Source organism: Orcinus orca, chromosome 13, assembly GCF_937001465.1.
Source record: "Orcinus orca chromosome 13, mOrcOrc1.1, whole genome shotgun sequence".
In the NCBI taxonomy this organism is placed as follows: Eukaryota; Metazoa; Chordata; class Mammalia; order Artiodactyla; family Delphinidae; genus Orcinus; species Orcinus orca.
This window is the reverse complement of record NC_064571.1, coordinates 46,696,520-46,722,002: the sequence shown is the minus strand read 5'-3', so window position 1 is coordinate 46,722,002 and position 25,483 is coordinate 46,696,520. Positions and strand designations below refer to the sequence as shown.

Genomic DNA, 25,483 nt, shown 5'->3' with positions numbered 1-25,483 from the left:
TAGTGCTGTTGACCTTTAATTTCTGACATTAGTTGTCTGGGCTTTTTTGTTTTTTTTCTCCCTAGGCCTTTATCAGTCAATATTCTTAGTCTTTCAAAGAATCAACCTCTGCCTTTGTTGATCCTTTCTATATATGATGTTTCCTATTTCATTAATTTTGTTGTTATAATTTTGCTGCAACTATTTTCTTCTTTCAATTTTCTTAGTAGTTAGTTTGCTGCTCTTTTTTTTAACTTTTTGAGATGGATGCTTAGTGAATTGATTTTTTAGCCTTTCTTTTTAAAATATATAGCATTTTTAAAGCCATTTTAAAAGCCGATTTGCTTTCTAAGCACTGTTTTATCTGTATCTCATAAGCTTTTATATACAGTTTAAAATTTTTTTTCAAGATATATTCTAATTTTCATTGTAATTTTCTGTTTGACCTATCAATTATGTAGAAATATATTTATTAGTTTCTAAATATATCTAGCTTTCCTAGGTACCTTTTTGTTATTGATTTCTACCTGATTACCTTATAATCAGAGAACATCCTGTATATAATTTCAATCCTTTGAAGTTTGTTGAGACTGTTTTTATGGCCCAGTATATGATCATTTTTATAAAACTTCTCTATGCCTTACAAAGAATGTATATTCTGTAATCATTGGATATAGAGTTCTATATGTTCATTAAATCAAATTTGCCATATCATATTATCTAAAACCCATACTTGTTTTGTTTTTGACTGCTTGTCCAGTTATGATTGTGGACTTGCTTCTTTTTTTCTGGTAGATTTGCCAATTTTTTCTATATATCTTTTGAGTCCATGTTATTTTTATTTTTTTTATTTTTAAATTTTTTTTGTGGTACGCGGGCCTCTCACCGTTGTGGCCTCTCCCGTTGCGGAGCACAGGCTCCGGACACGCAGGCTCAGCGGCCATGGCTCATGGGCCCAGCCACTCTGCGGCATGTGGGATCTTCCCGGACCGGGGCACGAGCCCACGTCCCCTGCATCGGCAGGGGGACTCTCAACCACTGCGCCACCAGGGAAGCCCTTGAGTCCATGTTATTTGATGCATGCAAATTTAGACCTGTTGTAGTCTCCTGGTGACTTAAGCCTTGTATCATTGTAAAGTGTTTCTCTCTATCTTTAATAATGCTTTTTGCCTTAAAGTTACTTTATCTGATATTAATAGAGTTATACAAGCTTAATTTATGAATGTGTTTGAATAATTTCCCGTTGTTTCATTTTCAATGTTTCTTTCTCATTATGTTTTATATGTGTCCATTTTAAACAGCATATAGTTGTTTTTTTTTTCTTTATGTAGTCATATAACCTTTGTTTTCAAATTAGACTGTTTAGTTCATTTAAGCTTAATGGAATTACTGGTATATTTAGAATTAAATTTATATCTTACTGTGTTCTTTCCACTTGTTTTATCAGTTCTATGTTTCCTCTTTCTAGCCTTCATTCGGATTGAATATTTTTTATTATTCTTTTTTTCTCTATTAGTTTAAAAGTTGTATATTCTTTTATTCTCTTACTAGTGCTTTTCCTGGAGATACAACATGCAACCATAACATATCAAAATTTGATATTAATTTAGGCCTTTATTCTTTTTTCCAACAATGCAAGATCTATAGCACCTTTTAAGGCCATTTATCTCCCTATTTACTTAGATGCTATAGTGGTGTATTTTAATGATCTATTTTAAAGTTCATAAGACATTATTTTTAAAAGTCAGTATTTGGCGGGTTTCCTATAGATTTGCCATTTTTGTTGCTCTTTTTCCTCCTAAATTCTCTGGGCTTCTGTATAGGAATATTTCCATTCTGCCAAAAGAATGTTCTTTAGTATTTTCTTTAATTTGGGCCTGCTGGTGATGTGTTACCTGAGAACTGTGTTTCAGTTTTTGTCTCTGTGTGTTTTTATTTTACCTTCATTCTTGAAAAATATCTTTGTTGTGAGTAGAATTCTAACATGCCATTTATTTTTTTCAGTTCCTTGTGGATACCATGAGAGTGTCTGGCATCCATTGCTTTGTTTGAAGCTGGCTGTTGGTTTTACTCTTTGCTTCTTTAAAGTAACTTAGCTGCATTTAAGACAGCAACGATAGTAAAATTGCCAGTTTATGATTTGCAATAATAAATACAACATTAAGCCTGTCAGGTTTAGGTGATTTTCTCCAGTAATATTTAGTTCTCTGGGTACAGATGCAGAGAAGGCAGGAGGTAGGGTTCATTCCAGAGCTGGTTGTTGCCAGCTACAAAAAGCAGAAGTGATAGAGCAGGGACTTACGGATATTTACAAGGGTGTGAATAGAATGATGAATCCCGGAATCTAGTTTGGACAAGAAGAGAAATGAACTGGGAGGTAATTGACGGGCAGTGAGAAATGATTGCCTTATTCAGTTTTGGATCTAAGCATATGGAACAGCTGTCAGTACTGTTTTGTTGCACAATGCAATCCTAGAATCAGTGGAATCAGTATAAAGGAAGGGATGAAATGGGGGATGTGAAACATCCCTGATGTTGCTTAACCCACTGTGACTGATGATCCAGGGTAGATGGGCTCTTTCAAAAACTGACTTTTTCTGTGTCCAGTGGTTCTATAACTTAATCGGAGCATTGCTAAGTGGAAATTCCTCCAGGCGTTTGAAAGATTACTGAAATTTTGCCCATTTCTATGTTGTCATGATTTTCTTTCTTTCTTTCTTTTTTTTTTTTTACTGCTTTTTACTATGGGATAGTCAAACATATACAGGACAATGAACCAACCCCACGTGTCTATTACCCAGTTTCAAAAACAATATCTGACAATCTTGTTTCACATATTCCTCCAACTTTTCTTTTGTTTTTGTTATTGTTAGACTTCTTGACGCAGATTTCCTGCATCATATTATTCACTGGTAGGTTACCTTGAAAGGTACAAAACAGCCAATGTTGGACAAAATTTTGAGCTATAAAACAGTAATTTCATATTGTTCAATCTAATACTTTACTATTTTTCTCTAAAAGAAACTCTATATACTTATCAATCTATTTTTCTAACCCCCACAGAAGATCTACCTCCAAATGTCAAAGTGCATCTCATAACCTATCAGTTATACTTTTCCCTGGAAGCTTGTCTTCCTCCCAGTCTGGGTCTAGACCTGATGAACAGCATTCATTCTGGTGTTTAGCCTCTTGCCCCTTTCCTGGAGCAGGTTTCTGTTTCCTCAATTACATGTTTTCATTCCCTTGATTTAGTCCCTTATTTTGTTGACACAATTCTCTGTAAGCTTCCCCCAAAAAGCTGCCTGAGAGACAAAAAGTTTGTATCCTTCATCTGCCTGCCTTCATCTGTCCTCATACTTGATTGTTGGAGCTGTAAAATTTTATGCCGAGGGCTTCCCTGGTGGCGCAGTGGTTGAGAGTCCGCTTGCCGATGCAGGGGACACGGGTTCGTGCCCCGGTCCGGGAAGATCCCACATGCTGGGCCCGTGAACCATGGCCGCTGAGCCTGCGCGTCCGGAGCCTGTGCTCCGCGACGGAAGAGGCCACAACAGTGAGAGGCCCGCATACGGCAAAAAAAAAAAAAAAAAAAATTTATGCCGAAAATTATCTTCCACTCAGGACTTTGAAGGCATAATTCCATGACTTGCTTTGCTGTTGAGAGATTTGATGTCATTCTCATACAAAGGTTTGGGAGCTATACCTGTTTGTTCCTCTCAGAAAGCTTTTTAGATGTTCAGTTTCTCCCTCTTTTTCTGCATTTTCAAAATCATCTGCCTTCATGCATGTTTTAATTTCACTTTAGATGTTCGGGTCTTGGAGGAGGAGAATTAATGTCTTCCTTTGACAATTTCTTTCTCTCTCTCTTCTTGGCTCTCCTCTTTTGAAATTTCTATGTCACCCTGATTCTCTAATTTTCAACTTTTCTCACCTAGTCTCCAAACTTTATTTTCTGGGAAATTGCCTCAACTTCATCTTCCAACCTTCCTTTAATTTTGTTTGTTTCTGCTGCAATATTTTGATTATTTCTACTTCATAGCACCTTGTTCTTATTCATTTTTTTTCCATATTTCTCTGAGGATAATGTGTTTTTCTTTTTGCTGTTTTCTTCTGCTTTTTGGGTTGTTTTTGTTTCCTCTAAGTTTTTTTTTTTTCCTTTCACCCCTCCTTGCCTTTTCTTTTTTTCTGTTTGCTTTGCTTCTCTCTTTCATACCCAGGCTTTCCCTACAATCATATTTTCAGTGACTTACTCATAAATATGAACAGACAGCCAAGAATAAACAGCAATAAACAGACTTTTAAGGAAATTTTCCAACATGTAATAGTAAACTTGTTGGCTTGAGGAATGGTGGTGACTGATGGAGAGCTGGCTTTTTGTTGGGGAAGCTCCAAATGCTAAATCTGTAGGTCTTGTCTTCTGCAGTCCTTGGTGCCTCCAAATCCTGAGTCTACTGTGGGTTCCATGAGGTGAGCTGACTTGCATCTCATTGTTTTTGCTTCTGCAAGTACTTGGGTTGTAGCATCCTTTGTTTTTCTGTGTAGTTACTCCTCCATCTGCTTTCCTTCTAATTTGTTGAAATCTCTTGTTCATATTATAGTTTTGTATCCAGTAGGAATGTTTTCAGCTGCAGGTTAGTAGAAAACCATACTGAAAATGAATATGACAAATAGGAGTTCATTTTTCTCAGTAACAAGAAGTCTGGAGGTAGATGGTTACTGGCCTTGGTTAAGTAGCTCAGTGATATGAGTGCCAATGTCTCTGTGATTCTCTTGGCCTTTCCCTGATGGCCAAAATAATGAAAAGTGCAGCTGCACATAATATCCACTATTAAGTCAGGAAGAAGGCAGGAAAGGGTAAGGATTGTGTTGCATTTCCTGAACTTCCCAAAACACATATCTCCTTATGTTTCACTGGCTCCTATAGAGTCATGTAGTTGCTCCTTGCTGCAAAGAAAACTGAGATATCAGTTTGACATATTGATGCCCTGAACAAAATTGGTGTTCTCTTGGCCAGGAAGAAGGGCAGGGGAATGGGTACTAGGTAGTTAATGAATGATGTCTGTTATATATTTCATATTCTGATGCTATCATTTGAATGGGGTTTCAGGTAAAAGGAAATGAACCTGCCATGTTTAATGGCACTGTAAAGATTAAGTGAGAAAATCCATGTGAAGCACTCAGCACAGTGTGTGGAACATAATGAATAATCAATAAACACTCCCTATCATGAGATGACCTAGGGTGTTCCATCTTTGCACATGTTGTTTTAGTGGCAGTTAGACTGTCCAGGTGAATGTGCCACTAGGCTCTTAGATATATGGGGCATCCCTGCAGTGAAACCGGGCTAGAGAAACAAATTTGGTTGTCATCAGTGTGTGGATAGTGTTTGAAATCACATACATGGATGAGATTACCCAGGGAGAGCTTTTGTGATGACAAGCAAGCAGGAAGCAGACACCATGAGATTGTAAGTCAAACTCAACAAACATTATGAATTGGGATGTCATTACAAATAAAAATATTTATACTTTAAAGAATGAATTTATTCCTCTAGTATCTACTATGTACAGTATACTGTTTAAGGTACTGAATTATCAAAAAAATTAAACTACGGTAAGTTACAGAAATGGGTTGTAAAGTCAGACCAAATGTGGTGCATTTATAGCTCTATAGATATGGACTTTTTTCTTCTAGTTATTAAAAACATTTTTTTTTAGGATTCTATGACAATAGGTCATGGAAATTAGAGCTAAATTGTCTTTAAAAACATGGATGTGGTTTCTTCCCAAGTTACTGAAATGTGGAATACAAAAAGGAACATCATTTAGAGGTAGCCTGGCTATGACTGTAGCAGCCATGCTCTGTTCTTGCTAACAGGCCAGCAGCATCAAAGGACACACTGCAGATGTGTGTATGTTTTCTTCCCCTTTTGTGCTTCATTTTCTCTGAAAAAATAACTGATGGTTTTCTTTTGTAATTTGCAGTATATGATTCCAATTGTAGAGGTAAGTTCTGCCAACATTTTTTGATGTGTAGGAACCATTTTGAATTTATTGTTTTATTAAGCCTACTTTTATTTTCAAAATGAAACAAAAATATTTTCTATTTCTTGGTAATCATTTTAAATTAATGTATAGAGTTATGACACTGGGAATAAACCATTGGCTATATCTACACAAAATATATTTTTCTTAAAGACTAAATGGTAATTTTGTCAAAACAAAACCCCCAGAAAACTAAAAACATTTGTATTTGGAGACAGTGAGCCAAATTCTAAAATTAAAATTCCATCTTGATTACTACATATTTTGAAAACCATATGTCATGTATCTGTACTCTGCACTTCAAAGGATAGTTATTGGACTGGAGTATGTATACAACAGGATGATCAGTTGGTCGCATAGTCTGGAAAACTATGTCATAACAGGAGGAATGCTTGAAGGCGTGGGGGATATTTAGACTGGAGAGAGTACTACTTGAGGGAATCATGATTGTTTACTGCAAGTATTTGAAGGGCTGATACATGGCAAAGGATAAATGTTCTCTTGTTTCAGAAGGCAATATTTTGTTTATAGCAATGGGTGAATTTGCTTATTTCAGTGCCCCCGACAAAGAATTTTCCTGTAAAGGTGTCTAATGTATCTAAAGGAATTTTATAAATAACTGGGAGGGGTCTATATCAGCGGTTGGCATACTGTGGCTTTCTGGCCAGACCTGGCCTACTTCCTGTTTTGTAAATAAAGGTTTATTGGAGCACAGCCATGCCCATTTGTTCCTGTTTTGTCTGCTGTTGCTTTTGAGCTACAATGGCAGAGTATTTGCAACAGAGACTGGATGGGCACAAAATCTAAACTATTTACTGTCTGGCCTTTTACAGAAAAAATTTTCAGACTTCTGGTGTAGATAACAGTCAAAGGTGTTATAGACTATCTGACTCATTGGATAGTAAGTTAGTATAGGTGACCTCAAAGATCCTGTCCATAAGATTCTATGGCTCTATACAGAGACAATATATATTTACTTAAAATGTGTTCATGGTCTGAGTCAGAAGTAGAATAGATGTATTCACCAACATAGTTGTATTTATCTCTTCCAAAGATAGCATTTGTATGAAATGTGAAATTTTAACAGCATTTTGCTTTACCTATGAAATGCCATTGTTTTAAATTTCCAGCTGTTACAGTAGTGGATTGGAATGAAGTAATGGATTTCATGAATAATTAGATAGTGTCTTATTCGAAGTTATTTAATATTTGTAAAAATAACCATTAGTGGCATGAATTTCTGTTACCAGACTTGTTAGTTTTTCCTAACTTTTTCATCTGAGAATCTCAAAGCACTTTGCTAATATTTTTATACCTTATTTATTGAAGTCCTTCATACACAAATAGTGTTATTAAGAAAGTTCCGTTAGATGTTCTATTTGTGTGTATGTATGTGTGTGTGTGTGTGTGTGTGTGCGTGTATGTTTTCCACTGGATGTTCTATGGAAATAGAGAAGACTTGGACAGTTTTCAGGAGAACAAAAATTCATTGAGGAGATGTAATTTTGGAAAAATGTTTAGTATAACCTATTTGACGTAAATTACTCTAATGGAAAACTAGAAACTGAAAAATATCTATAGTAGAGTCGGAGATCTAATATCAGGTTTTAGACCTCAAATTCTAAGTCATTCAAAGTGAGAGAGTGGCATGGTCATATATACACTACCAAATGTAAAATAGATAGCTAGTGGGAAGCAGCTGCATAGCACAGGGAGATCAGCTAGGTGCTTTGTGACCACCTAGAGGGGTGGGATAGGGAGGGGGGGAGGGAGGGAGACACAAGAGGGAAGAGATATGGGAACATATGTATATGTATAACTGATTCACTTTGTTATAAAGCAGAAACTAACACACCATTGTAAAGCAATTATACTCCACTAAAAAAAAAATTCTAAGTCATTTATTTTCTTTTGGAATATAACATCTTTATTAAAAGTACTTAAATGCATGACTTTTGCATTAAAGTTTACATTTTAAATATTTTAATTTAGTTAATCCTATTTAATAAAGTAAATGCATAATGAAACACATTTTTAAAAAACTAATGGACTTTATTTTTTAGAGTGGTTTTAGATTTACAGAAAAATTGCGCAGAAAGTACAGAGTTCCCATATATCTGTCCCCAGCTCATTTCCTCTATTATTAATATCTTGCATGAGTGTGATACATTTGCTGCAGTTGATGAGCCAATATTGATCACTATTATTAACTAAAGCCCATAGTTTACATAGTTTACATTAGGGTTCATATTTCCACTGTCCCCCAAATCCCTTGTGCTACATCTATTCATCCCTCCCTCCCTCTCCCATAACCCCTGGCAACTACTAATGTTTTTATTGTCTCCATAGTTTTGCCTTTTTCAGGATGTCATATAGCTGGAATCATACAGTATATAGCCTTTTCAGATAGGCTTCCTTCATTTAGAAATACGCCTTCAAGATTCCTCCATGTCTGTCCATGACTTCATAGTTTATTTCTTTTCTGTGTGTGTGTGCGTGTGCATGTGCGTGAGTGTGTGTGTATGTGATTTTGGAATTTATTTCAAAAACAGATTTTGGTTAGATGATAATTGTATAGTTTTAGTTTAAAAAGTTACAGGAACTTTTTTTAACATTTCTTTTTTTAAAGACTTTGCTATTTTTAGAACAATTTTAGGTTTATAATAAAATTGAGAGGAAGGCATAGAAATTTTCCTGCCTCCACACATGCATTGCCTCCCCCATTATCAACATCACTCACCAGAGTGGTATATATATATATTTTTTTTACCAAGGTTGAACCTACATTGACACATCACAATTGTCCAAAGTCCATAGTGTACCTTGGGGCTCACTCTTGGTGTTGTACATTCTCTGGGTTTTGCTCATTTCTTTTAATTGCTGAGTAATAGTCCATTGTATAGTTATATTGCAGTTGGTTTATCCATTCACCTGTTGAAGAAGGTGCTTCCAAGTTTTATTTTTATTTATTTTAAAGTTAATCTACAATTTTAAAATGTGAACATAAAATATTTTTGAAAATATATCTCATATTTCCAAAAGCTTGAAACTCATTTCAGTCACCTCACTACAAAATAAATGTGGTAATTTTTTTTTTAGTTTGCAAAAGGTTTACATGAGTGTTCCAAAAATTCAAATGATACAGAATTGTATGGAGTAAGAGAGGTAACCCCTGCCTGTCCTCCTAATACCACAGTCCTCCACATCTTTTTCCCTATGTGTATAAAAACGTGTATATATGTTAAAAAATTCATATAGCATAATATGGTATCTTTCATTGTAAAAAAATACCCAACTATATATACCCATATAATTACATTTATCTCTATCATTTATAAAGATGGGATGATGCTGCACATATTGTTCTGAAACTTAAAAAAATTCCACAGTACTATGTATTGTCAATATATTTTCATGGCAGTAAATGTTCTTTTAAATCACTGCAGAGTATTCCATTGTATAGATAAATCATAATTTATTTAATCACTCATCTATTATTGGCCATTCAGGTCATTGCAGCTTTTTGCTATTATGAATCTCGTTACATGAGCATTCTTGTACATATGAATATGTATATATTTTTCATTTATTCCACACTTATTTATTTGGAACCTATTCTGTGTGCCAGGCACAGTCCAGTGCTGGGATTCAGCAGTGAGCCAGAGATGATGTTCAATTTCTTGTGTGGGGCTTCCCACAAAAAACACTAAATAAACTGGATATTTTCAGATAGTGGTAAATGCCATGAAGGGAGTGGTGGTTTTTTTACTTTAGATGGACTGCTCAGGGAAGAGCTTTCCAGGGAGGTGACATCTGAGCTGAGGGCTGCTTGGTGAAAAAGAGGCTGCCAGTGCCCTGAATCTGGGTGGAGGGAACAGCATGCAGGGTGGAGAGCAGGCAATAAGGATGCGTGTGTGCAGGGAACCTGAAAACAACTAACTGAAATCAGTCCACTTTTTATTACCATCATGTGCCACAATTCAGACCAATAAAATACTGCTCCCTGCTGCCGCCTCCACCACGACTCTGACATTAAGTGTTTGCTTTGCCCAGTATTTTTGAAGTGTTGATTCCTGGACATGAGTTAAAGGCTATGTGCATTTTAAATTTAAACTTGGTGATTCACTTTTAATTATAAAATCTATGAAGTATTTTTCAAATAAATGCTGAGTAAAATAAGGACTCATGGATGAAGTTTTGTTCTCCTTTGTAATTTGTAAGCAAGCAATTGGACTGATTTAGATAATTTAAGTGAATCAAGTCAATTATAAAAAAATTAAGAAATGGGACTTCCCTGGTGGCGCAGTTGTTGAGAGTCCGCCTGCCGATGCAGGGGACACGGGTTCATGCCCCTGTCCGGGGGGATCCCACGTGCTGCGGAGCGGCTGGGCCTGTGAGCCATGGCCGCTGGGCCTGCGCGTTTGGAGCCTGTGCTCAGCAACGGGAGAGGCCCGCGTACCGCAAAAAAAAAAAAAAAAATTAAGAAATGGAAATTAAATAACCCACAACCTGCTGCTTAAAATCAAATATGGATAATATTTCAACGCATAAAGAACTATTTCTGCCTCTCTCTTTTGCTGGGGTGATAACATCAAGCTCCTTGTGATTTTAAAAAATACTTAAAAATCAGGAAATTGTAGAGCTGACAGGCTCATCAAAGGTCACCTAATATTTTAACCCCCATAAGGCTCTAATGGAGCAAGCATCTCATCCAATCATGTAAAGCGGCATACTGAGTGGGTGGCGGGACTCAATTGCAGAACTGGGCCTCAGAAACAGTCATGAATTAGCCCCCTTATTGGATTAAATAGTTACAATAACCTATCATGATAATTTTTTCATTTGGTGAATATTTATTAGGTGTCTTTCCGCATCCCTTCGCTAGCTGCTGGGGGTACAAAGATGATTAAAGGTATTGTGAAAAGTCCAAACAGTCTAAGTGAGGGAAAAGGAAACAGGTGAATTCAGCACAGGATGGGAGGTACAAGGGTGGAGGCTGGGAATGGAGAGCTGGGCTGCACAGTGGAAGGTGCTCCCTCCTGCTTTGGGGAGCAGGCCAGGCCTTGCCTCTCTTTCTGGCCTCTTCTGCTGCTCTCCCTCTCATGGGCCTTTCAGTCCCTCGCCACACCATGCACTTCCTCTCTGAGGACTCTTGTGGAAGCTCCCCTCTGCCTGCTTTATCTGCAGGCCTCTCCCAGCTCACCTGTTATCCCCTCTCACCATATGCTCTGCTTCTTCAAGTCACTTAGCACAGCTGTGTTGAAGAATTACTTGCTTATTATCTCCCACCTCCATCCCCAGAGATTGCTATCAGCTGTAAGCAAGGGTATAAAGCAAGTGGCTCAAACGAGTGGGGGGGTTTGTTCTTCTCAGATATAAAGGGGCCTGGAGGTCGGTGGATGTTGCGCTTGGCCAGCTGATCCTCAACGTCAGGACCTGGGTCTGTGGGATTTACTTGTTCTTTCCTTCGTGGCTGTAAAAGGACTGCTCCAACTTCCAACATTGCGACTACACTCAGAGGTGGAGGAAGGAATGGCTCTGGGTCTGTTCCTTTTTATCTGGGAAGCGAACTTTCCCACAAGCCTGCAGCACACTTCCATGTATATGCCATTGGCCATCTCTAGCTGAATCAGCATTCCCGGCCACTGGTAAGGAAGGTGAGTGTTTTGTGTTCTTTTATGAGATGGTCAGCCACCTAACTGAGGTAACCTCACTGAAGCTCAGGAAAAAAAACGCTTACTATGCTCCCAGGTCCTAGAGACAGAAGGCATGGCATGCCATGCCGGGTCAAGGGGACAACACCAGGGGAGTCAGGATGGAGTGAGGGGAAGGGTTAGGCCAGAGCCTTTGTTGGGGTGTCTGTGGGGAAGGTAAGGCAAGGCAGGGCAGGTGAACAGTTTAGGATTGGCTAGTAGGAATTATTCTGGAGGGCTTTGGACTGTAGGGGTGGTCCCCAGTTGCCTGGAATCTGGCCCTGGGAAATTTAAAGGAGAGGACAGTTGCCTCCTGGGATGCAGGGCCCCATGAAGGAGGTAGGGCTCTGGATTGGTTAGTTTGCATATTAAAGGCAGGCTCAGGGCTGAGCTCTTTGTTGTCTCTAAGAATTGACAAGTGCCCAGGAAGGGCAGTCTCTCTCCAGCTAGAAAGGCTTTTTAAGATGTCAAAACCTCATAATATATAGAAAATAAAAATATGTATTATATAGTGAGGAGGGTAATGGTGGTGGGTTCACTGCTCAACAATGCCTACCACACATCTCAAGACTCCTGAAGGGAAGGGGTTGTCCTGTTTGTCCTTGAATTGCCCAATTGAGGCTGGGAAGGAGGTTTGGGGTCAAACTGTGAAAAGCCTTGCGTGTCATGTTAGTTGGTCTTGTCTTCTGTCAGTGTTGGGGAGTCATTGAAAAGTTTTAGGCCAGGAGTAGCACAGGATCTTGGGGGTTAGGATGTTAACTTGGTAGCGTGGGCTAAGAACTGGAGGAAGAGAGCTTGGAATCAGGGAGACTAATTAACAATGCCATACTGTGGTTTGATAAAGTAGAGGGAAAATAATACAAGGAATTCAGAAAATCTAATTTTGAGGTCACCATCTAGAACAGTGATTCTCAAAGTATGACTCTGGACCAGTAGCATCAGCATTACTGGCAACTTGTTGGAAATGCAAATTCTTGGGCCCCTACGGAATCAGAAGCCCTGGGGGTGAGTCCAGCAATCTGTGTTTTAACAAGACTTCCAGGTGACTCTTGAAGTACCTAAAGCTTAAGAACCACTAACTAGAATAATAGGCTTGGGGGTGGAAGAGAGCTAGGTGAGTCACTGATCCAAAGAAACCTATCTGCATATTAGAATCACATGGGGAGCTTTTTCATGGCAACTAGGTTGGGCCCCCTAGTAGAACAACTAAATCGCAATCTCTGGGGTTAGGACCCAGGCATCAATTGCTTTCTATTGCTCCCAGATGCTTCCAATGTGCAATCAGGGCTGAGAACAACTGATCTTATTTAACCCTCATTGATGAGACAGCTCAGAGCTGGAAGGTGAGTTGCTCAAGTTCATACAGCAAGTTCAGGTAAGAATCCATTTTTTAAGCTTCTCCTTGATGCTTTAGACACTATCCCAACTTTTAAATAATTTGCTTTAAGACAATGGCTTCTAGATCATCCACAGTAACAAATATTACTGCCAAACTTTTAGAAGAAACATAGGTTACAGCATTATTAAAAACTCAGTTCTTTAGTTAACAATATTTCACACTTCAGAAAGTTATCCTTTTTATAAAGATTTCATAAAAATAGATATTTTCACCATAAGCAAAAAAGAGTATAGATAAGATATGGGTAAATAGTGCTCTGTTATTTGTATTTGTGTGTGTTAAGTAATAACACTTTCTTCCAACTCTAGGTGGAGCTCTTTGGTTTATACATACATATATTGTTTTATTTATAATTTTGAGAGTCTTAGTTTTAAAAAAGGAGGTATTTGAGATTTTTTTAATTTAAAAGTTTATAAGACATTCGCAACATTGCTCTGCTTTCCTTTTCTTCTTGTTTTAGAGTCATAGATCTAAAAACTCATTTTTATTTCACTGCTTGACCAAAGAATCCAAATCCAGGCCTCAGAGAGTCATTTTCAAAACCATCTTAAATCTGTATTGTTTTCCCATAGTCGTTAACGAATGGAGTATGTTTCCTAGAGCTTTTGTTTTTTATAAGTCTCAGTGTTGAAATAGAATTTCTATAAGATGGGCTTCCTTTTCTGAATAATGTCAGTAAGAAAAAATCTGGGGGATAACATAGCTGTTGCTATAGTAATTTCTTCAACTATATTTACCCCATTGTGTACAAAGGAATGTTAACAGCTACCTTCCTGTAACATAAATGAAACATTTTGCTGCCACTTCTTTTGCTCTTTCCTCTTTGCTATCTCAGTATTCTCCCTTCTACTGGGAGTGCACTTGAAGCAAAGTTCCTAGAATATGCCTCATGTTAGTTTTAGGTGATGTGAGCCAGTGGTTGTGGTTCCCGGACCAGCAGCATCACCATTGGCATCACCTGGAAGTTGGTTAGAAATTCAGATTCTGGGGTCCCACCCCAGGCCTACTGAGTGAGAAACCCTGGGGGTGGGGTCCCGCAAGTGTCGAACCACTGGTATATGCTATTTTGAAAGGAGAGAAATCCTATAGTCACTGGCGCCTACATAAAAAAAAAAAAAACCAAAAAACTCCTGTGCCATAATCTGTGCCCATTTTGGGGTTGCTCAAGGCTCTTAAAATCATCTAGGGACTTTGTTAAAAGGCAGAATTCTCATTCAGTAAGTTTGAGGTGGAGCCTGATACTCTGCATTTCTAACCCAAGCTCCCAAGTGATGTAGGTTTTGCTTATCCATGGAGCACATCTGGAGTATGGAGGATATTGACCAGACACATAGCACGTGTTAAGACCATACTCATGCCCACATATCAAAGTTACCTATGATTTCTGAGTATATATTTTTGGTTTAGTATATCTAAGGTCAATGAGTTTTTCCTTTTTAATCACAGTGGAAAGAGACAATTTCTGGAATATAGTGCTCATTTGTCTATAAAGTGACTCACCCTTATTAAGTGCTACAAGAGGGTTTGTTTGCCAGGTACTGTCTCTGAGGCCCTCTACTGTATCAGAAGCAGGCACACTTGAGGAGTGCGTTAGTTTTTAATTGAGAAACTTATTCATGGCATGATGAAGCTAGAAAGAAAGTCCTGAAGTTAGGTGATGTTTTCAGACAAAAAGAAGTGGTTCACAAATGTTTGGAATCATTCATTTATGTTTTTTTTTATTGACGTGTAGTTGAATTACAATGTTGTATTACTGCTGTACAGCAAAGTAACTCAGTTATACATATATATATACATTCTTTTTCATAGCCTTTTCCATTATGGTTTATCACAAGATATTGAATATAGTTTCCTGTGCTGTACAGTAGGACCTCGTTTTTTATCCATTCTGCATATACCAGTTTGCATCTGCTAATCCCAACCTCCCAATCTAACCCCTCTCACACCCCTCACCCCCTTGGCAACCATCATTCTCTTCTCTGTCCCTGTGGAATCATTGAGTGCTCCATATTTATTTAGCACCTGCCATGTGAAGCATTGTGCTAGGCACTTTGGGAAATTTAAAAAAAAGTCCTTAACACTGAGATTCTAATCTACTCAAGGAAACAAAACCTATGCCTGTGAAAGTTAATTACCAGTATAGAGAGCATGCTGTCCAATGGTAAAGAAGTGTGGTAGAACCTCAGGAGACCAAAAGGTAGTTATTGGCTGAGGAGGTTAAAACTATGGAGTCTGATTTGGACTTTGGGGTGGGTAGAATTTAGATATTCAGAGCAGAGTGAAGGAGAGGACTCCATAAAAGACAGGGCGGTAGGGCCAGGATGCAACTTCCAGAAGTGAACCACATGGGAATACAGGAATAGTTCAGACTACATGGAGTTTAGACTTTCTTTCTGGGAGAGATTTTAAAAGTGAGCTGGAGCCAGATTAGTTAGGATTTAACTGCCAGGTTTATGAGTTTAGACTTAACCCCTTGTGCAGCAAGGAGACATTGAAGACTTTGAGGTGTGTGTGTGTGTGTGTGTGTGTGAGAGAGAGAGAGAGAGAGAGAGAGAGAGAGAATGACCCAATCATAACGATGATTTAGGAAGAGTCATTAGTGGAATGTGCCGGGTGGAGGCAGAAATTGTTGCTGGAAGGCCATTGCCTTTGGTGCCCTTGGCAGTATGCATGAGAGAACAATGCAGAAAATAAGAGATTTGGCAAAGGGGCAATATAAACTGAAAATATCAACGGATTAAAGAGAAGTTAAGATAATTTGCTCAATATAAATGGAAACTAGGGGCTTTGCGACTATGTTTATCCTTTTGAAGTGCCCCTTGGGACAAACAGCCTTACTTTCCAACTAACAATCTTGGAGACACCGTATAGACAAATTGGGTTAAATGGTTTTGCCTTTTTAATGGTTTGAAATTTATATATTTCACTCCCATCTTTTTGGTTTTTTATCTCCCTATATGGTCCTCTGCCTTATTTTCTGCAACCAAGAATATGTTTTGAATACCGCTAGTCATCACAAATTCCAAAGCTGGAATAGCATTGTTAGAAGTACTATCAAAATAATCATCCTAAAACTTGAGATCTAGAAGGGACCTGAGAAGTTATCTAGAATCATACACATGTACAAACTCTATCTCTCACATACTCTTACACTTCAGAGACAACAAAAGTTTTCTAGGACTTGAGGCAGAAGGAAACTACACTTAAAGGCAATGCCAGGTATCACCATGCCCTATACATGATAAGATGGTTCGGAGCTGTGTCACATCTGATCACCAGTGCCTCAGGCAAGAGAGGAGGGTTGGTACCAGGAGAGCATTCTGAACAAAAGCGTTTCCCTCCTACTCTGCCCCATGGGAAAGCTGATGCACCTTGGACGCTGGATGAAGAAATCTTCTGGCAGCATATCCGGGTGGCTCTTTATCGACACTTACTGGCCATTTTGCAAAAGATTATAGCTCCCCAAATCCTTGGAACACATGTAAGAGCACTGAGTCTGAACTACCCAGCCTAAATTGTTATAGAAAACACAGTATCTTAATATGCCAAAACACACTCACATGACCCTCTCTCCTGAGATGTTTGCCACTTTACATTCCAGTTTAGACAGTCATCTGGCAAAAGTGCAGCCTGGTCCATTGGTCCAGTGATGCCTCATTGTTGATGCTTTTATGTGGGGGCAACCTCAATTATTGACATCATGCTGTTTGGTTGGCCAGGCAAAGAGACCCAAGGTATGTATATTCCATGTGGCCATGCTGTTGCCTTAGAGCATCCAAAGAACTGTAAGTCTTCAATACATCAGTTGATGCATAGATTATTGCCTGTAGCCTGTAGGAAAGAATTCATTTATTCCATGAACATTGTGAAGTATCTGCTATATGTCAGGTAGAGTGCTGAGAACCGTGGACACAGAGATGAGTAATACAGTCTCTGCCTTCCATAACAATGGAAACTTAAATCAAGATTCTACAACAATTTGGCTTTTGTAGTCCCACCTCCCATACCACTCCCTCTCCTTCCCTAGTTGCACATTTACCATCCCAGTGCCCATGGTAATAGTGCCCATGGTAATATCTTCTGACAAAGCTGACAGATGCAGCTCATAAGCAGGGAGAGCAGCAGCCCCTCTTAAAAAAAAATAAAAACTTTTGTTTTCTTAATGCTTCCAACATTTCCATTTGCTCTAGCTGTCACAAAAGCTAGATGGTAATCCTTACGTCCCTTCTTCATTACTACATCTATTGACCAGTGACCTTCTGCTTCCAGCTCTTGTTGAACACTGGATATATTTTTATGTATCACCACTCATTCCTTTACCAGTTCTTGTTACATTTTTGGATCTTGATTCAGCTATCTAACACACTCATTGTTTCTCCCAGATCATCAACTGAGAAATATTATAAATATCCTTTCTATACAATTGTCCAAATAATTATGACAATGTCGAACAGGGCAGGGCTCAGTAGCATGAGTTAGAAACTTCCCACCGCTTTCACATATATAGACATATTTGCACAGATAAAATGTCCAAAAGAATTAAATCATTATATTATAAAATTTTTCAAATGCATAGAAAAGTAAGGGAAGAGCACAGTGAACATCTACATCTAGATCTTACACTTGTAATATTTTTCCATATTTCTGTCACAAAAATAGACTGATTTCTTCTTCCCTAATTGGGACAAACCAGCTGTAAAAGACATTTGAGGTACTGATAGGGGACATTCGAATATGGCTTACGTATTAAAGAATATTAAGGAATTAGTGCTAAATTTGTTAGGTATGACAGTAACATCATGGTTATGTAGGAAAATGTCTTTATTTTTCAAAGCTGTGCTCTGAAATACTCGGGTGAAAAGTCACGATGTCCGTAATCTTATTTATAGTACTTAAGACTGGCATGAAAATCCAATGGGAAGAGAGTTGGGTAGGAGATATATAAAGAGTCAGAATAATGGCTTAATGGTCGTTGTCAGTCTATACCGATGAAATTGTTTTGAGTCTAGAATATTTTGATAAGTTCTAAATAAGAAACCAACTTTAAAAAATTACCATATAATGTGCAAAAAAGAAATCCTCATCCTGTTCCTGGGCCCCATGCCATCCCAGAACCTCACTCCATCCCATTTCTCCACTGCTGGTGTTACTGTGATTTATAATAAAAATTGTTTCTATATTTTGGTGTAGATTGCTCAAAACTGTTCTGTCAAAATGTTCACTTTGCCCCTTGGCTCCATCAGAACACGCCCCAGACAAAACCACTGTGTCAAATCTCCTACATCAGAATGTCCGTTAAAGGAAAAAAGCAAGACAAATGGTGATTTGGGGACCATAAAAAGTAATTGTATATTATCAAGGGAAGAGTTATTAATATAATTTTAGACACATTACTAGGATAATATTTAGACAGGTATAGAAGTCAACTATTGTTATATATTGGCTGAGTTATTTAAAAATATGTATATGGTAATCATTGAATTAAAGTAAGAGAAACTCAAGTTAATAAAGAGGAAGAGCTATGAAAATGAATATAAAGTATCTCTTGGCAAAGTATAAAATGGATAAGACACTACTAATGTAGAGGATGATTATTATAGGTAATACGTTAACTCTAGTCTGGGTGTGTCTATTAGAAATAAACTTTTATGTATTGCCATTTTGTGGATTAGCTAAGGATGATAAAGGCAAACTTTGTATTGCATACCAGAACCACAAATGCCATATAAAATGGTCAGCCAAGGTGACCAACATTGGTAAGATAAGCCAAAGCTCTGTTTTTGGCAGCAGTTTCCATTCCTTTAAATTTGATTTGTAAAACTTGATTTTGCTGCTGAAGAGCCAAATAGGAATGTTACAGAATTTTTTTTAACCTAAACTATTTTAGATGGTATTCTTTCTAAAGTATATTACACTCATCCCTTACTTTTTCTCCTTCTAATTGGAAGCTATTTAACAAAAGTTAACCTTCTCCTGATGATGATTTCTGTCTATACTTTCAGCAGTGAATCTCCCAGGGCCAGTTAACATGTGTAGCGCCATTTGTGCCAACACTAAAGGGCCACTGTGTCCTTGTGTCCCTGAATGTCATTCTTCTCTACTTTGTTTGGTGGGTCTGCCTGGTTTTTATCTGCTTCTGTGACTTTGGGGCCTGCCCATGAGAGCCTTCCACTTGCCAGCCCCAAAACCCCTACTTTAATGTCTAATCTATGGGCTTTACTGACATACATACACATATACTCCCCTTTCTTTGGCCCTCACATTAGAATACTCACTAAACTGTAGGAATTTAAGACCAGTAGGAATTTAAGACCAGCTATTATCTATCAGCTATACCCATGTTACCCTAGACATCTTGGACAAACAGCTCACAGAAAAGGTCCACAAAAATTATTAGATTTTTTTCCCTAAATAAAAATATTGTCTTCTGTTTTTATGTTAATTTTGTTTTTTAAACAAAATAATATCTGCACATGTTTAAAAAGTCTAATAGTGCTAATATATATATATATATATATATATATATATATATACACACATATATATATATATATTTTTTTGCGGTACGCGGACCTCTCACTGTTGTGGCCTCTCCCGTTGCGGAGCACAGGCTCTGGACACATGGCTCACGGGCCTAGCCGCTCTGCGGCATGTGGGATCTTCCCGGACCGGGGCACGAACCTGTGTCCCCTGCATCAGCAGGCGGACTCTCAACCACTGCACCACCAGGGAAGCCCGCTAAAATAGATTTTTTTAAAAAAAGGCAGGCACCCCTTTCCAACCCACCTCATCTCATTCCTCAATCACTGTTTTAGTGATTTCTTTGGGCATTCCTCCCAATTTCAAAATAATATACTCAAACTGGTATGTCTTAAACCATTAATTTTAGCTATTATCTATCGACTTTCTATTATGATAGGTGAAGTCATAACTCTTATAGTACTTATACCACATATTCCTTCCCTCATTTCCCCAGTATGGTTACATCTGACTTTTAGTTAAATGAATCAGCAGTCGGTTTTTATATTCTTAGCACTTTGTGTTCACCACTAAGCGAGGCAGTGTATTCCCCAAGAACATGACACTTACCAAGCTGCCCTTGCAGGTGCCTGTGACTTGCCTCCCCCTTCTCAGATTCTCTTAAAGCTTGGAAGTTGGGTGCAGCTGTTCATCTTCCTCCTCAGAAGACCCTGGCTCTAATCGTTCATTTCTCCTTTTAGAATTTGGTGATAATAATACTTGGTTGTCAACTCTGGGTACTAGGAAAACTTTTATTCCCAAATCCCTTTAAACTTTATTAAAACATTTTGTCGGAATAGACACAATCTCTTAGATGGTTGGAAGCATGTTCATATCTCTGGCTAGACTGTGAAGAGTCTTGAGAGCAGGGATTGTGAATGTGGCTTCACAAAAAGGTGGGAGGTTGAGAAAGAAAGGTTAGAATTTGGACAGGCAAAAAGAAGGAGAATATGCTTTATACCCTTGGTCTCCTGACCTATATATCTGAAGCCCTGGAGCTTCTGGAATGGAATGTAGTTAGGTAGTCAAAGGTGGGAGGAGGGTTCTCAGGGCTGACCTTTAACTGCCCCTCTTCTATAGCTTAATCATGGGGGGAGTGTTGGGAGCATGACAGGCTGAGCATATGATTTTTGAGGCTCCTGAATTGATCGTAGATTCCCAGTTTCCTGATGGTCTTCTTTCATGTCTGCTCTGTCTAGCCCCAAATATGGACATTTTCCTTTCATACAACTACTTAGGACTTTATATATGAGCTCAATTTTCAATCACATGTTCCTTCCTCGTACTGAAGATACTGAGTGGAATACAATGATGTTACAGAAGAATGACTTTACTGTTGTCTCTCTACTAAGTTTTCATTCCTAGTGACTGAAATTACTTTTATTTATTAAGTAAATTTAGGTGCCAGGAAATTATTATTTGCACAATTTCAGCAGACTATGGTGGCATTTATGGTTGTATAAGGCTTACAATGTGTTGTTGGTTGCAAAATGCGCTATCAACCTGTTTGAGAGCAACCCTGGCAATTTCTTTGTTCATGAAGGTCAATTTTCACTAATGAAAGAATCACAAACACAATTAACTGGGGAATTTAATTTTATTTCATATAAGAGAGTTTTTTTTACCCCTTAAATTAAGTAGGTCTAAGCTTCTTTGGAAGTTGTACTTGTCAGTTCTAGTTTTGGTTTCTTAGGAAATAAGTTAAAAACAGCTTTTTAAACCTTACTACATTTCTTTCTCCCCTTTTGAGAGGCTTGGTTTTCTTTAAAAAGGTACTGACTTCTTTGCTTGTACTAACAGGATTATCGATTTTAAACATTCATATTCCCGCCAACCATAGTCATTAAATATATATATAAATGCTCACAAAGGGAGAGCAGAAAAGTCAGGTGCTTTATGTAAAGCTTTTGAAGTTGCTCAGAGTGATCACGTGTTGTTATTTGTGAACACATTTGTAACAACTGAAGTGACGGCCTGGGTTGACTTTCCTTCATGTCCCCGGATCATCGACCACACAACAGTGTGTATAACCCATGACAGTGAATGAGTGTGGAGACAAAGCTAGCTTCCCCACCTGGAGAAGGAGCAGTGTGAGAATGCGGGGAGGGGAAGGGGGGGGGAATTGAACCGCAGTGATCTCTCAGCTCCTATGTCTCTAGTTTGTAGCTCATGGACCTGGCATGTTGCAAGGTTTATGTGTTACTTTGATTTCCACTCACTTACTCATATCTGTTTTTTTTTTTTTTTTTTTTGCGGTACGTGGGCCTCTCACTGTTGTGGCCTCTCCCGTTGCGGAGCACAGGCTCCGGACGCGCAGGCTCAGCGGCCATGGCTCACGGGCCCAGCCGCTCCGCGGCCTGTGGGATCTTCCCGGACCGGGGCACGAACCTGTGTCCCCTGCATCGGCAGGCGGACTCTCAACCACTGCGCCACCAGGGAAGCCCCTACTCATATCTTTTTTCAGATGCTTCAGAGATGAAAAGTGGGAGGAGAGATGGGAATTTTGCAGATAATTTGCTACCTCTTCTGGAGGTGTGAACTGAGGGAAATGGTAGAATCTCTGAGCCTGTCTGCCCTTTTGACACGGTCTTTTACATTGACCAAGTGGTTATGAACGACTCTTCAACTGCTGTCCCCACATTCCAGGGAGATTCTTATTGTCACTGACAATCTTTAGAAACAAGGGGAGCACATGAACTCTTGTATCACTCTTCCCTTGTTGTCCATACACCTGTCCCACTGGCCATCTTTTCACTTCCCTAATACTTAAAGCTTGAGGAGTCTCCGTCTTCACGTGGCTGTCTTCTTGTCATTCCGTTCCCCACTCAAATATCACTTCCTCAGAGAGGACCTTGTTGGACTCCATCTCGGTAGACCTGGTGTCAGTCCCTATCACATCATCCTTATTTTCCATAGCACTCACTGCCGTTGGGTATTTCTGTGTGTGTTTGTTCTCTGTCTCTCTCCAGAAACTAAGCTCATATGAGAACTGAGCCTATATCCTGACTTGCTCAGTGGTATATCCCATCAAGAGGAGAGGTTCAGCAAACTTCTTTTCTATAAAGGAGCAGATAGCAAATAGTTTAGGCTTCATGGGCCTAATAGTCTCATTCACAATTATTCAATTCTATCATCATAGTATAAACGCAGCCATAGATGATGCGTAAACTAATGAATGAAGCTGTGTTCCAATAAAACTTTATTCATGGGGGCTTCCCTGGTGGGGCAGTGGTTGGGAGTCCGCCTGCCGATGAGGGGGACGCGGGTTTGTGCCCCGGTCTGGGAGGATCCCACATGCTGCGGAGCGGCTGGGCCCGTGGGCCACGGCCGCAGGGCCTGCGCGTCCGGAGCCTATACTCCACAGCGGGAGAGGCCACAGCAGTGAGAGGCCCGCGTACCGCAAAAAAAAACAAAAAACAAAACTTTATTCATGGATGCTGAAATCTGAATTTCACATAACTTTTCCATGTCATGAACATTATTCCTTTTTCCTGACAGTTTTAATACATCAAAAACTGTGCTTAGCTGTGGGCTGTACAAAAACAGATGGCTGGCCAGATTTGGGCTGTAGCTCGTGGACTCCTGATGAGGAACACTGATTAGCCAGCAGTTACTACCAGCTGGTAATGAATTAACTAATAGAGTGAAAGAGAGGAATTATTATATGAAGAAATCAATATATTTACTCCTAAAAATAGAATGTGACAATATTCTTGAATCAGTAGATTGTTCCGAAAGGATAAGAATAATATCCTCTTTTGATGTCCCCTGTATTTGGCCTGGCTAGCGGAGTGCATGTTGCAAAATGAGCCTAAGCCAGTTTAGACATGCATGACTCGTAGGTTCTTTTTGGTGAATAATAATAGCTATCAAGGAAGTGGTGTGTTTAGCTACTCTGTCACAGACTTGCTATCAGGTAATAATAAAAGCAGGTTTCAAGCAAAATTCAGGGACATAAAAGGCAATTATTAACCAAACATTTATTAGCAAGTGGCCCAAAGCAGTTCATTCAAACTTTCTGAAAACTCAGAGGAATCCTGCTGCTCTGTGGGATTCTTTTAAGTGCTTACACTGTATCTTGTATGCAAAACTCACTGAAGAAAGGCATGCCATCATGCAGTCAGAACTCCTCTGAAACCAGTAGCTAACTATGGGACCGATTAAAGAATCAAACCCCTAATGTTGTCTCTAATAGTACATGTTATGATTTGCTGGATTCTTATGTTTGTACAAGGATTGAGGGGTGTTTCTGAGTCATTCAAGCCAATCCACATATGTTGAATACTTTTAATTTCACCAGTGATAATATATATTTTGAACATAGGTTGACTAATAACTCACTAATTCACCAATAAAATCCCATTAATAAAATACCCTAATAGTTAGCAGAGTGTCATTTATTGATCTGAATGGTAGAAAGATTTGTAGAAGCTGCCCCTGGAATGTTGCCTGTTTTATGTAATGCCAGCTGTTCACTCTGCATTGTGATTCTTTATAGCAAGTTACCTGACCAACCCCAGCATTAAAAGTTAAACTAACCAGCTTGTACTTAACATCACACTAATAACACTGAAGTTATTAACAGACAATGTGTAACAGTAGCCTCTGACTTAAGCCCTTAATCCATGCTGTGGAATGTGTAGCCAAGGGCACCAACCTTCTCTCATATGTATCTGCAACACAGTGGGAATTATAAGAATTACAAGGGAAGAGAAAGTTTTGTTCTAAATCTTCTAGGAGTGTACAGATTACCAAACAGCAACACCTCTTACTTCCTTTTCTTTTTTTTTTTTTTACTGTAAATTTACTGATTATCAAATTAATATATTGTGATAGATTGCCAGTTGTCTCCTAATATATTTTAGAACATTTGGAACAACATAAAAGTATTAAAAAACCCAAAAAACAAAGCAGGAAAATAACTCAACCATCAGCCGTTAGTAACTGCTATCTTAGTGGACATTCCCTCCTGCCCCGCCCTCCCCACCCCAGCACACACACCCGCTTGGGGATGATGCACTCAGTCACTGAGTGCTGGCAGTGTAGCTGCTAATGGCTCTACCTGATCTCGGATGACCTTGGCCTGCAGCGGCTTGAAGCAGGATTTCGGTTCCTCGGCCAGAGATTGAAGTGAGGCTGTGGCAGTGAGAGCACTTAATCCTAGCCACTAGACCACCAGGGACCAGTGGCCAGTGACAAGGCCCTGGCCCATCAGCTTTGTAGAAATAAATTTCCACAAGGAGAAAGTAGTGAAACCAGTAAAGTGTTTATTAGGAGGAAAAAGAGTACGTGTAAATAAACTCACACGGGCTGGCTCAGAGAGAGAGTCATGCCCTCATCGTAGTTTGAATCACTTATATGGGGCATTTCTTCTGAGTTTCCTTTGGGCAGTCATCTTGCTTTGCCTGGTTCTGAGTCCGTATTTGGTTTATCTCAGGGTCCTCCCATGTGTGTGCATGCATCTCTTAGCCAAGATGGATTCCAGTGAAGAGGCCTATGGGTAGGTTGACATGACTCCCTTTTTACCTCCAAGGAGCCTCTCTGCACGTGTATAGTTGGGAAGGTCTTGACCTCGAGAATGAGAAATATGTGGTCTCTTATCTGGGAAGGACTCATCTCCTCTTTATCTTGGAGTATCTGTCCAGAGGGGACAAACTCCAGATGCTCAGCCTAGGGCCCATCTGTCTCCTGCCTCATACCCAGGCATTGCCCTTGGCCTCATGGGGCAGCCTGCATTCAATAACTGGTTGTTCAGGGACTACCAAAGCCCTTCTTACTTCAATTCGGACAACTCTGAAGGGCCATCCCAGTTTCAGAGCTCCTTGTAGGAATGGCCAAGGCCTCTGTTATAA

General features: G+C 39.1%; 1 protein-coding gene across 5 annotated transcripts in view; it reads left to right on the top strand.

Annotated features, from left to right (window-relative positions):
- ACYP2 (acylphosphatase 2) overlaps positions 1-25,483 on the top strand; it is a 176,364-nt gene that overhangs the window by 24,593 nt on the left and 126,288 nt on the right. The window contains exons 4-5 of one of the 5 annotated variants that reach the window (XR_007470859.1): positions 11,394-11,677; positions 12,978-13,056. The exons of 2 other annotated variants lie outside the window; for them this stretch is intronic. Coding sequence is in view for 1 of the 3 variants with exons in the window: in XM_049695981.1 (XP_049551938.1) it covers positions 11,394-11,499 (106 nt within the window). In the remaining 2 variants the exon portion in view is untranslated. Of the gene's footprint in view, positions 1-11,393; positions 15,722-25,483 lie in introns of those variants that run through there. 2 more of the 5 variants (XR_007470858.1, XM_049695981.1) reach the window with 2 other exon arrangements.